Source organism: Osmerus mordax, chromosome 7 (genome assembly GCF_038355195.1).
Source record: "Osmerus mordax isolate fOsmMor3 chromosome 7, fOsmMor3.pri, whole genome shotgun sequence".
Classification (NCBI taxonomy): domain Eukaryota; kingdom Metazoa; phylum Chordata; class Actinopteri; order Osmeriformes; family Osmeridae; genus Osmerus; species Osmerus mordax.
In genome coordinates, this window is record NC_090056.1 from 1,232,296 (window position 1) to 1,246,261 (window position 13,966).

Consider the following 13,966-nt stretch of genomic DNA (forward strand, 5'->3'; position numbering starts at 1 on the left):
CCACTATGGAATATCCGGAAAGAATAGTTTTATCATCTGGTCGCATTGCTGAACCGTCACAAAATAGGACAAAATCACTATTTTCCAAAGCTGTTTGTTGCAAGTTTGTCCTTACACTGGATGTAGAATTAATAATATCCATGCAATCATGAGGAGCTACATCCTCTGGTTCTGTTCCATGCAATAAAGCTTTGAGATGCACAGCTGGATTAGTGTGTGTGGCCCTGGAAATAGTCAAATTTTGAGTTCCTGTCAAAATGTGTTCATAATTGCTACGTCTTTGACTCGTCATATTTTGTGTCGTAATATTCACTAAGATAATGTTCACGGTATGTGAAGTGTGTAATATCATGGGGTGTTGATGAAGAAAGTGTTTTGTCCGTCTCTTCATAAACAGAGTGACTAAGTTCAGTTGAGTTCTGGATTTTAATAAGTATTATCAATCTGCAGATTGGGAGAGAAAACCAGAACTCTGACAATAAATGACCACACAACACCAGGCTTAGGTCTCAATCATGTCTCTCTCAGCTCTGAAAGCCGGAGGACCATCTTTTATAGGGCACAGGAATGTAAACATAGATAGTGACAGTCAGGCAGTAATGACGTTACAACAGTCTCAGAGGAAGAGATTCACAGCTCCCAACACATAGCAACACCTAGCTAGTACGCTCTCAACGAAGGCAGTCACATTTTCTTTCCCTCTCCTCCCCCTGACCTTCCCTGCTTGCTTCCCTGCTTGGCTTCTATCGTATTGTCTAGTTATTCACGGAGAAATGCTCTGTGGAGAATGCATTTGGATAGTTTTTGAAGATATTACTCAAAATCAAATACTACAAAAAGGAACAACCTGAGAGGACTGAAGCCCAAGGAGAACAGAAGTATTTTGGGCTGCCCTCCACAGGCAAGCAAACTAAAGCTTGTTCCCTGTAGAACTATGGTTTGTAATGACTGCAAACAACTTACTCAAAGGATAGTCGAACTGGAGCTAAGAGTCAGAACCCTCTTAGATATCAGAGAGACCGAAGACTTCATAGATTCCATGCTACCTAGCCCGGAGGCTAAGCTACCTGCCAATGAGCCACCCTTGGAACCAGCTTTCTCTCCACCGGCCGTTGGACCGGATGAGTCATGGCCTGCTCTCGGCGCTAAACCAAAGAGGCCTAGCGCCGCTTCTACCTTCATCAGAGATGGGACTGTCACCAAGGATAAACAGCAAAAAAAGCGAGGCAGAAACTCTTCCCGCATCACCTCTCCTCCTGTCACACTCAGAAACAGTTTCGAACCACTGGGAACTTTCTCTCCCTTGTGTGTGGAATCCAAGGCGAAGAGGCACAGGAGTGCTAGCCACGCAGCTAACAAACATGAAGGGCCCAGATCGCCGACACACCATGATGGTAGCTACTACACACATGCAAATCCAACACATCATCGTCTGCTGCGACCGGGAGTCCCCCATTTCACTCCAAGCCCCTCTCGGACCACTCGGGGCGCTGTTCGACCCCCTATTAAGCCTAATCAGACAACAATATCACAGGATTATCAAGATCCAAGGTATGCTAAGACTACCCACAGCCCATCAACACTTAGAGGAGCTAACACTGCTAGCACTATAGAATCTACTGCTAGCACTAACGCAGTGTCTAACCTTGGTCTAGCACAAGGTCCTATCATTGCTAACCCAAATAAGATAAGAACTGGCCCCGCAGCTACTGATAAGGCAAACGTTAGAAATGCTAACACAACACCACATATGGCCACTATCTTGATTGGAGATGCCATGACAGCACATGTTAAACTGGCAAAGACAGAAAATATTTGTCTTAGCAACACATCTGTCGAGGAACTGTCCTCAGAGGTACAAACAATCCTCAACAATAAACCAAACAACCCTAAGATTATCATCCACACTGGCTCGTTTGATATCCTACACAAGAAAACTGGCACTGAGATAATTAAAAAACATTTCACCCAGCTACTGAACACACTTAACAGATATCAAGATGTATTCATCAGTGGACCGATTGCATGCTTTCGCAGAGGAAAAGAAGCCTTCAGTCGACTACTATCTTTCAACACATGGTTGGCATCTGTCTGTCTGACACACAAACTGAGATTTATCGATAACTTCAATGTGTTCTGGAACTGTGCAGACCGTTTTCAAGCTGACGGACTCCACCCAAACTGTAGAGGATCTCGACTACTAACAGCAAACATCAATCACGTGCTCCTGACCACAAATCAAGCTTCTCTCCCTATCCCTGTTGTGTCTAAGCTGACTGACGCATCCCAAACAACCTCCCATTGAACAGAACAGAACATTCAAACAGCCTCCTGCAAGGACATGGGCCCTGCACAGATCTGCACCCCCCGGATGAATTCCCTTGTGATGGAACAGCTCAGTGACAGAGACTTTCCCAAAGAAATGCTAGGACAGCCACCATGCTATTTCATTGGACATACCGGTCATCATCACAAACAGAAAATGGCATGGTAAAATGCATGGTTACAAACCTGAAACTAGTGTTAGAAGTCACAGAACTATCCATATTCTTCCAACAGATTTATCTACCCCTGTTTTATCTGTTAATACCCCACAGATGAAACTGGCCCTTCTAAATGTTAGATCACTAAATAACAAAACATTCATGTTAATGATCTGGTCAAAGAAAACAACTTAGACTGCATCTGTCTAACAGAAACCTGGCTAAACAATGACACGGCAACAGCAACTTTGATAGAAGCGTGTCCGCCTGATTACAGCGCATCTGTCTAACAGAAACCTGGCTAAACAATGACATGGCAACAGCAACTTTGATAGAAGCGTGTCCGCCTGATTACAGCTTTCACCAAGTTTCAAGGACATCAAAAAAAGGTGGAGGAGTCGCAGCTATTTTCTCCTCTAAACTGTTGTTCAAAATCACTGAGCTAGGTGAATTCACATCATATGAATATCTTGCTATAGAGCTCAAAACCGAATCAATACTTTTTGTTATTATATTTCGGCCACCCAAGCACTCGCCAATATTCATACAAGAATTCTCTGAACTATTATCACTATGTGTCACTAGATATGACAAAGTAGTTTTAAACGGAGACTTAAATATCCAAGTAAATAAAAAAGCAGACCCAAGAACTATTGAGCTCTTAAATCTCCTTGACAGTTTCAATCTAACTCAACACATAACAGACCCAACACACCGGCACGGAAACACACTAGATCTAGTGATAACAACTGGACTAAATATCAATAATATTTCAATAACCTCAATGATGCACTATTATCTGTGTTAGACTCTGTTGCACCACTGAAAACCAAAAAGAAGTGCACAAGCAGAACCTCCCCATGGCTGAGAAATAAAAATGTTAATGAAACGAAAAGAAAATGCCGTGCAGCAGAGAGAAAATGGAGGAAAACAAAGATCAATATCCACTACAATATCTACAAAGATACACTAACCACCTATAACAAAACCATCCGTCTAGCAAGGAGAGAATATTTCTCCAACATTATTACAGAAAATGCCAGAAATTCCAGAGTTCTTTTCTCCACCATTGACCAGCTGCTAAACACTGTGTGGAAGAAATTGGGATTTCCTGTGTGCTTACATTAATCACTAATCAATAGAACTAGTCATTGGATACTAGTTACTACGTTTATCATGTAAGCTTGCTATTAATAACAGTATATTGTGTCTATGTGTCAGGTTAATAGATGTTCGGGGTCAGGAGAAAGTACTGGCTAAACGGTCCTTGTCATGACTACAAGGAGAGCTCCAACTATGAACTCTCTAGTGTGAGAGTTGTCATGTGTTGGGAGCAGTGAATCTTTCCCTGAGACTGTTGTAACGTCATTCCTGCCTGACTGTCACAATCTATGTTTACATTCTTGTGCCCTATTAAAGAGGGTCCTTCGGCTTTCGGAGCGGAGAGAGACCTGGTTGAGACCTAAGCTTGGTGTTGTGTTGTCATTTATGGTCAGAAGACTGGTTTTCTCTCCCAATCTGCAGATTGATAAATACGTATTAAAATCCAGAACTCAACTGAACTTAGTCACTCCGTTTATGAAGAGACGGACAAACACTTTCTTCATCAACTGTCCCTGCCCCACCTCCATCCTCAGCAGTTAAATGTGAAGAGCTTGCTTTGTTCTTCAAGAACAAAATAACTTTGATCAGAGCGAGTATTATTAATAGTGGGGTCGAAACTGACATCAGTAGATTCTGCAACATAACCATGAGCACATTTACCTGTATCACACTTAGTGAACTTTCCAAAATTGTCAGCGAATCTAACTCCACAACCTCAGATATTGATCCTATACCCACAACATTCTTTAAGCTAGTGTTTGATAGTGTCTCAGGTCCGGTGCTAGAGATTATAAACACATCCCTTAGAACTGGCGTCTTCCCAGATGACTTCAAAACAGCTGTTGTAAAGCCCCTATTAAAGAAACCCAAATTGGATAACAGTCTACTTGTAAATTACAGACCAATATCAAACCTTCCATTTATTAGTAAAGTACTGGAAAAGATAGTTTTAGTCCAATTAAATTATTTTCTTGAAGAAAATAACATCCTGGAAGTCTCGCAGTCAGGTTTCAGGAAATATCACAGTACTGAAACTGCTCTCACCAAAATAATTAGCGACCTCAGACTAAACTCTGATGCAAATAAAGTCTCTATCCTTATCCTGTTAGATCTCAGTGCAGCATTTGATACAATTGATCACGACATCCTAATCAATAGACTGGAAAAGCTTATTGGGTTCACGGATAGTGTATTGAACTGGCTGAAATCATATATCACAGGAAGGAAGTTTTATGTTAGTTTAGGTGACCATAGGTCCAAGAAACATGAGAACTGCTACGGGGTTGCTCAAGGAAGCTGCTTAGGTCCATTACTTTTTTCTCTTTATATGTTACCACTCGGCGACATAATCAGAGAACATAACATAGATTTCCATAGCTATGCGGATGACACACAACTATATATATCCACTGAACCCAACGATGCAACGGCCATCAATTCCATTACCAACTGCCTGTTGGCAATAAACAAATGGATGAATGATAACTTTCTTAAATTAAATGAAGACAAAACCAAAGTCCTACTATGTGGCCCCAAATCCAAAAGAGAGATGCTTATTAAGAACCTTGGAGGCTTAACCCCCTGTCTTAAACCAGAGGTGACGAGTCTCGGTGTAATCCTGGACTCAGATTTGAATTTCAACTCTCACATTAATAAAGTGACCAAAACAGCTTTCTTTCACCAGAGGAATATAGCAAAGGTACGACCATTCATAAACCAAAATGATGCAGAGAAGTTAATTCATGCTTTTATATCCAGCCGGCTGGACTACTGTAACGCACTTTTCACTGGTCTTCCCAAGAAAACCACTGAAAGACTACAGCTCATTCCAAATTCTGCAGCTAGATTATTAACCAAAACTAAAAGGAGAGAACACATTAGTCCTGTCCTAGCTACTTTACACTGGCTCCCTGTTACCTTCAGAATTGACTTTAAGGTCCTTTTCCTCACATACAAAGCTCTACACGGACAAGGACCTAGCTACATTGCTAACTCCTTTATAAACTACACACCAGCTAGAACACTGCGATCATCAAATGCAGGCCTATTAGAGGTCACCAGAAGCAGTCATAAGAAGATTGGTGATTCGGCCTTTGTCAATTACGCCCCAAAACTATGGAACAAATTACCCATAAATATTAGGGAAGCAAACACTCTAGACATTTTTAAAAACCTACCTTTTTACCGAAGCATTTAAGTAATTTATCTCAAAAGGGTTTTCCTACTTTTAACGTTGTTTTCTCTCTTGAACAGAGATCTTATTGGGAATTTTATTTTTGTTTGAATTGTTTATCACTTGTATTATTGTTTTTATTGATTTTATGTAAAGCACCTTGAGCTACAATTCTTGTATGAAATGTGCTATATAAATAAAGTCTTACTTACTTACTTACTTACCTACCACGTGACTGTCTGAGAGGGCCATTCTCAAGAATGTCTCCTTTCGTGATAAGAGGATGCAATACAGCATACTTCCGTAGGATCCGTATTACTGAAGGCAGCGACCTTAGCCTTAGATGTCTAAGAACTTTGGCCGAATTGAACGTTGCCGGCGTGTAACCAACGAATGAATGTCCGATCTGGCCAAATATGAAATGTTCATAATCTTCAAGAAGAGCTTGTGAGATGGTCTGCATGAAAGCCAGCGGCTACGATTACTGAACGTGAATTTATGTAACACAGGCATGAGCAATCAAATTGCCAGGCTTACTAATCAGGGAGTCCTAACAGACTCCAATAGGTACTACATGGCCTACTGCGGCACTATGTTCTGACTGAGAGTAGTAGCGTACCACAGTGCCTGTCTGCAAAGGCCGGAATACATGCCTACACCTCCAGGAATAAATGCGTGGCTCGACGGGCTTGGCAAGGGACCTCGATTGAGCAGTGTTTACCGGGCACACCGGCTTGCCCTCCTTCGTTTGCAAATCCCTGGCTCTCGGTAAACCATGTCAAAGAACTGCATATATGTGTCGGCTGTAAAACAATGAGGCACCACGCAGGCTGCATCAAGGGCGGGTGGAGGACGGTTACAGCCCAACCAGTCGTCCACTGTTGGCCCAATGCCATGTATTGATTTCAACGTAAATGTATGTCGCTATGCTGATCGCAATATCTGCATGCTAAAGTTAGCCTGCGGGGGACGCATCCCCGGTCTGTGCCCCTCGCCAAAAGGGCAAGTGAATACCGTCAACCCCTGTGAAAGTTGGAGACTTGTGCTGCAGCAGAAGCATCCCAATTGTTGTTTGTTTACTTGCTAATGTCCTGACTCGTGGGTTTTATGCTGGTCTGAGCCACCGACGGTTAGTCATGTGTGCAATAGCCTGCGCTTCGAGAGCCGGGCGTTGTGAATGCACTCGTCCAAAAGAGGTAGCCAAGGGTTCATGATAGGGCTTTTCAGGTATCTCCTCTCCGTTCATTCAGACTAGTCTGCCAATGATAAACCTATTTTTCATGTATATGAATAAATGGTGAAATCAATCACGTGAGTGTCTTGACTGAACTGAAATTATTATGAAATGTTATGTTGTACTAGACATTTGCCTATTTTAGCAAGTCACTGTATTTCCAAGCCCTGATAGTGTAACTGAAACGACACAGTAGAAATAATTCCTCTTTCAAGTAATAAGCCCCCGTTCAAGTGTTGAGCATTAAATTAGCTGCACGGTTTGTAGAGATCTTGGGACAAAGCCACTTTTTTGTTTTTAAAACCGGGCTATAAGCCGGAAAATACCATACACTAAATGTGCAACAATAGAATCACGAAAAATTATGAAAAAGTAATGTATCGGTCGCGTACCCAGTGTTCCTAAATCTGAAAGACTTTTACAGTTTTCTCCGTACATATACTTTTATTAATTAATTTACTCAGTTTGATACATTTGACCCTTGTAGTTCATGCTTTACTTTATAAACCCTTGTGCTGCCTTCGGGTCACATGACCCAAAGGTTCATAACGAACCATCGTTGTGTTTACCCAATACAAAAACAAATAAAAATAATTTTCTTTTAACCTTCGCAATGTGGGGGGTGAGACATCCCAACGGTTAAAAGAAAATGCTTCACTTTGTTTTTGTATGCGGTAAAGTTTTCGCAATACGACGGTGGGTCACAAGGACTGATAAAGATAACACAAGGGTTAAGCAAGTTTTTGTGGGAATCATTTGTACATAACTAACTTGATAACTTTAGAACATCATTTTTTGTCATTTAAATTATTAAATTATTCACTTTGAATAATCCGAAAATATAATCTCAATAACCTCGAAAAATAAAGTACACCCAAAAGAGCAGTGCAGCTCCTCACTCCTCCTTCCTCACCCTCCCAACGGCCCTTTGAAAAGAGAAAATAATTTGTGGGAGGAAAATTTAATTTCAGTGTTTCCCAATGTGATTTTATTTGTTGCGGTAGGCGGGGGCAGAGCCAGACATTGTAAATATGAGGGGCTCAGCCCAAACCTGTCCTAGTATCGGTTAGATGTGAGTGTAGATAGAGACTTCAAAAAGTAATGCGAGCTAGCATTGCGCACAAGTAAAACATTTTTGCATTCATTTGAGCGCCAAGGGTTTGTGCGTTTTACGTAATATAAACATTATGTTGGACTCATATTGTTATATTTGCCGAATGTAATTAACTATGAATATTATTATATTTAACTTGAATGCATCAGTTTTGGACACATTTGTGCAGGGAATTATGATAGGCCTACTCGTAAACTTCCGATTGATTTCCGCCACAAATAAATCAATGTATGGGAAACACAGAATTTGTTGGTAAAGACATTTAGGGCCTCATTTACAAACAGGATTGCGCCCATTTCAGGCGTAAAATAGCGGGTAAAGACCTAACACCGTATTTACAAAGGCAGTGCACTCGAGTAAAAACGCAGATTACCGCTGTTGGGAGGGTATAAGGGAAAGTGGGCGTGTGCCGCAAAGAGATGGGAGGAGAGGTGTATTTCTTCCTTGTAACATGTTAATGTTAGCTGTAACTTCGTGAACCAATATTGCTATCTCCTGTTCGCTGAACCTTCTTTTTCTTTTTCTCGAATCACCCATGTTGGCAGTAACATGCAGGCGATTTCTCCTGTATTTTAACGGCGCGCTAATTAACACGCGCTGATTTCCCGACGAGGATCTGGTTTGATAAATACCACACAAAATGTGGAAATACACCGTGCGCTATTTGCATTTGGGCAAAGGCGCAGATTAAGCTGCGGTCGCAATGTTAGTAAATGAGGCCCTTACAGTTGTAAAACTTGTAAAGGCTGCATATTTTGATTATATTAGCGATCTATTACATTTGTGGGAATTCATAAAAAATTCGGGAAAAGTGGAGATTTTCACTTTTCCCCAAACATAACAAATCCCTGCATTATTATAGTAAAAACTGCAGATTTGTATTACGTTTCTTACATTTGCGGGTCAAACACATGCATGTGCAGTCAGCAAGCAAATGGTTAAGATACATCCAGCTGCCTGCCCATCCATCCATTTACCCACTAAACCTTACACTAATTACCCCATGCACCAGCTGCCCACCTGTCGAAGTGTCCATAGAAGACGAGTATAGGAAACCATGATGATGCAGAAGGGCACAGCAAAGCAGAGTAGGAAGTAAATGAGCATGTAGGACATGTTTCCTTCTTCTCTGCTGTACCAATTTGGGGCGCAAGAAGTCCTGACACCCTCCAGCTCATAGCTGCTCCAACCGAAGAGTGGAGGAGTGTTCCACACAAATGACCACACCCAGGAAAGAACCACTCCACCAACTGCATGCCTGTGTTAAACAGTGCATAGAACCATAACAATTACATTAACGCACAGCTAGCTGAGCTACATGCAAGACAATACATGTTTGATACATTTATCCAAATAGAAATGCAAATAATTGTACTAGTAGTGAGAAAACTAATTTTCTAATTTCCCACATGATCACAAATAACAGAAATTGGGGGAAATTCAAAGAACTTTATTTACAAATTTAGTTAATCACAGTATAATAACTTAACTGAGGAAATCTGTGTATTTTGTTAAGTTTACAGAGAAAAAACATAATAATGTACCTTGTCTGGAACATGACTGCCCCCAGTGGTCGACACACCACCACATAGCGATCAACAGCAATCACTGCAACAGAACATAAACCTGCAATACCTGGACACACACACAAACACAGAGGTCTTTACATGGGATGTGACAAGGAGTTGGGTGACCCACTGCTCATGCAGTCCAACATGCGGATAATGTGTTATAACAGGAACAAGAAAATGTGTGCAGTCAACAGCAGTCAACAACTTTGCATATCAATCGGTGTGGGGAGAGGCTTATGTAAAGAGGTTCCATAGTTATCATTAATAAAATACATGAAAAGTACAATCACAGTAGCACAGCCATCATTACCTATGTAGCTATTGTCAAATAGGTTGATAAAATTACGTCCTTCAACTTGGTAGGTAACAGATCAGATTGTTGGCAAAAACTACTTTTATAAAATCCCAGTTGGAAGCAATAACCAGATCTGAAAGACAATCAGTTAAAATGTAAAAATTAAACTCACCAAAGAATGCAACAGCAAAGCCCTCCAACACACAGCCAAGCCGTCCTAGGCTGAAGTAGCCCATGGCATTAGTCACCATAGTAGGCACACCACCAAAAATAGCACATCCTAGGTCAGCTATGGCCAGGTTCACTAGTGCAAAGTTAAGGGGTTGTCGTAGCTGTCGGTGACTTATTGTCACCACAACCACTAAAACATTCAGAAAGATCCCAGCGACAGAGAACACACCAATTATGACAGCTAGGATAGTGTACCCTGTCCTTGAAAGTAATTCTTTAGGGTCATTTATTGAACTTAGAAGCTGTGAAATGTTTTTGTGAAGTCTGACAAGCTGCAGGTCATCCATTCCGTCACGCACAGTAGTTTGTCCACAGGTGGTTCGAAGCTATACCTGTGTAATGCTCCAATCCCTACCAGTTAAGTTGCCGAAAGTGTTCGATAAACCTTATAAAAGTTACAAACTAAACACTGCAAAGGCCACCAACACACCTCAACACCTGATTTGAATTACATCACCATGTGACAAATTGTGCCAGAAAAAACATCCTGTTTCAACACAACAGTAAAAGTTAAATGCAGAATCTTAATAATTCTTCTCAAGGAGACACTCGAGTCTAAGAAGACAGCAGAGTGGAAGACTGGCCTATTAAGGCTTCTCAGAAGCAAGGAGCTCTAGATTATGAGATATAAATCCTCAAAGCAAATCCTTATATCCAGATTTGACACTATAATTCTACGTTTCTAATTTACAGAGAGAGCACTACTCGCACTTTCCTTAATTGGTTCTATCCTCATGTATCCACATAGGACTGGCTAACACTATTTGGCTATCGGGTAAGACAAACGTGCTAAAGAAACACCTGTTATGTAAGAAGGGAAACAGACTATGGTGATGTAACTATAGACCACAGCCTCAGCTGCTTATTTAAAATCCATTACAATACAAAAGACAGAATAAAGAAACTAACACTTAAAAGGAAGAAAACAGCACAAACACTTTATTATATTAATGAAAGTCATCCATGAAAACATTCCTATGTAACTTTTATTTATAAAATATGATTTGTATTTATTTATTATTTTACATTCTGCAGCTCATTACAGAAAACAGGTGCCCAAAAAAATCACTGCTTTCTTTCATAATCATGTATTAACCTTCGATTCCTCAAAGGTTATCCACCACTGGGACCTGATTTTCTAACCCTTCTAAAGTGTGTCTAACTACTTAACTACTCAAAGAAATTTAAAGGAAAAAAGCATAGGCTATAATGCTATCAGTGATTGAAACCTGAGTCACAGGAATACAAAAAAAACAGTTTCCAAATATTTTAAACATATCTCAAAGGTTGTCAACAGTATGGAATGCAACCATTCTAATTCAACATTCTCGACATTAAAATAACTGCTAGTCTAAAACAGACCATGTATTGATACACAAAAAATGTAAAAGGTGGGTAGTGCACTTTCTATTTAATGTTTATTTTAAGTTTACTTGAAATACATGGACCAATTATTAAGCCAGGAGGCACTCCTGATTGATTGATGGTGACAATTCTCTTGACAAACCGGTTGATATCGCTCAAAAATGTAATGAATTCTTTGTAACATTTGGTCAGGATTTAGCTGACAATATTCCAGCTTGTCATGGGAATCCACTGGATTTTATTCCAACAAATGTCCCCATTATTTCTAATTTTACATTCCCAAATATTCAAGAAATAAGGGATAAATTGATGATCTCAAAACATCTTTGGCTTGCCATGACAACATTTCTGCATTTCTTGTTAAACAGGTGAAACAGTCAATACTACAGCCACTTGTTCACATCTTCACCTTGTCTTTGAAAACAGGTGTTGTGCCAGAAGATTAAAAAATTGCCAAAGTTATTCCTTTGTTTAAAGCTGAAAACCCATGTTGTTTCAACAACTATAGACCCATATATATATTGCCCTTTTTTTTTAATACTTGAAAAAATTGTACAAAAAAGGATTGTTTCATATAGTCTAATTCAATTCTTTACAAGCACCAGTATGGTTTCCGTAAAAATCATTCAACATATATGGCTTTACTTTACCTTGTTGATAAGGTTATCTCTGCACTTGACAATCATGAATTTATGTGCAGTATTTTCATAGACCTGGATATGTAATTCCATGACATTGCATACAAATGGTTAAAAAGTTATGTCGCCAACAGAAGACAGTTTGTTTGTGTTAAAGGTTGTCATTCAAAGCTAGACTAATATGTGGGGTTCCACAGGGGTCCATTCTTGGACCATTATTATTTCTAATTTATATTAATGATTTGTCCAATGTTTCAAAAAGCCTTTTTCCGATAATGTTTGCAGATGACACAACCTTAGTTCTCTCTCATTCAAATTTCACTTCACTGATTATGGAAGCCAATGTTGAATTAACTGCCTATGCCACATGGGTTAGGGTCTTATTCACAAATCAGTGCCATTCTCCGTGACCAAAGTGGTGTCTGACACAAATGGGCGCTATGTCATCATCACAGGCAAAATAGGAGGTCATAACCTGATTTTGGCAAATGTGTATGGCCCAAACTGGGACAACAATAATTTTTTTCGAAAACGTTTTTTTCTCTCTCTGACTTGAACTCCCACCAACTCATTCTTGCTGGTGATTTCAATTGCTGTCTTGACCCTTCACTTGATCGATCATCCAATAAGCCCTCTGGTCTATCTAAATCATCAAAAGTAATTCAGATGTTTATGGAGCAATATGCAGTCGCAGATGCCTGGCGCTTTCTCAACCCTAATACTAAACAGTTTTCTCTCTTTTCTCCTGTCCATGGCACATTCTCCCAATTACTTTCTCATTGATAGCAAATTACTACCGTCTGTTAGTTCATGCTCCTACAATCCCATAGTGATATCTGACCATGCAACAGTGGTTGTCAACATCTTTCTTCCTGGTAGATCTATGAAACGCTCCCCCTGGCGCTTTTTTGGGAACAAAAAAGCCTCAAGAACCCATAAGGTCCGCCATGATAGATTTTGCTGTACTGTCCAAATTTGGTACAACCCTCAAGACCCTTCTCCTCATGAACCATAGATCCAATCGACTTGAAAATTGTTACAGATTTGTAGAATACATGTCTTTCTATAGGGTGAAATTTTATAGGGTGAAATTGAATAAGGAATGCAATACAAAATGGCTGAAAGAAGTGTATTTATGTAAATGTCCACATTGCCACAATATTTTTGTGTTAATAAATCGAATATAATTTTGACTGATGGTTTTTCAAACCTTTGTGCCTTCAAGATGACATCATTCTGAAGTACCATACGCAATTTCACCTTGATATGTCAATATATGATTGAATTCAATTGAATTGCTCCACAGCGCGTGCTCCAAATTCTCAGACTCATCCTGCCTCTTGGACCACCCGTGGACACCCTACTTGACACACAAGCAAGCTTGGCAAGACGCACACACATCCTCTCTGGAAATTGTGTGCTGACCAAGCCCCCACCCTCTGTTTTTAGCTCCTGTTTCATTTCGCTTCCAATCGCATCTCGCCGTTACGAATATAAATAATTTTTCGGCGGCCATTGTTGTTTTCAACTGGAGTCGCCTGATACTGTTGGAGGCTGCCACGTTCGGTAAGTCATATAACCTATTTTTACACATTTTAAGATAGAATCAATGATTGGGTTCGTGAAAGTACACTACTCTTGAATTATGGTGAAGGTTTTAGCACTTTTAGACCATTAGATCGTGAGTCTGAAGTGACGGGAAAACGAAAAGTAGCTACTTTAGCTCTAGCTTTTTTCCTGTGTTTTCAATTAGCGAGT

General features: G+C 40.1%; 1 protein-coding gene across 1 annotated transcript in view; it reads right to left on the reverse strand.

Moving 5' to 3' along the window:
- The window catches only part of parapinopsina (parapinopsin a), a 45,241-nt gene extending 34,749 nt beyond the window's left edge, over positions 1-10,492 (reverse strand). Inside the window, exons 1-3 of the mRNA XM_067239896.1 lie at positions 10,147-10,492; positions 9,653-9,743; positions 9,129-9,366 (exon numbers count right to left, since the gene is read on the reverse strand). Of these exons, the coding sequence (XP_067095997.1) occupies positions 9,129-9,366; positions 9,653-9,743; positions 10,147-10,492 (675 nt within the window). The remainder of the gene's footprint in view (positions 1-9,128; positions 9,367-9,652; positions 9,744-10,146) is intronic.
- Positions 10,493-13,966: the final 3,474 nt, after the last annotated feature.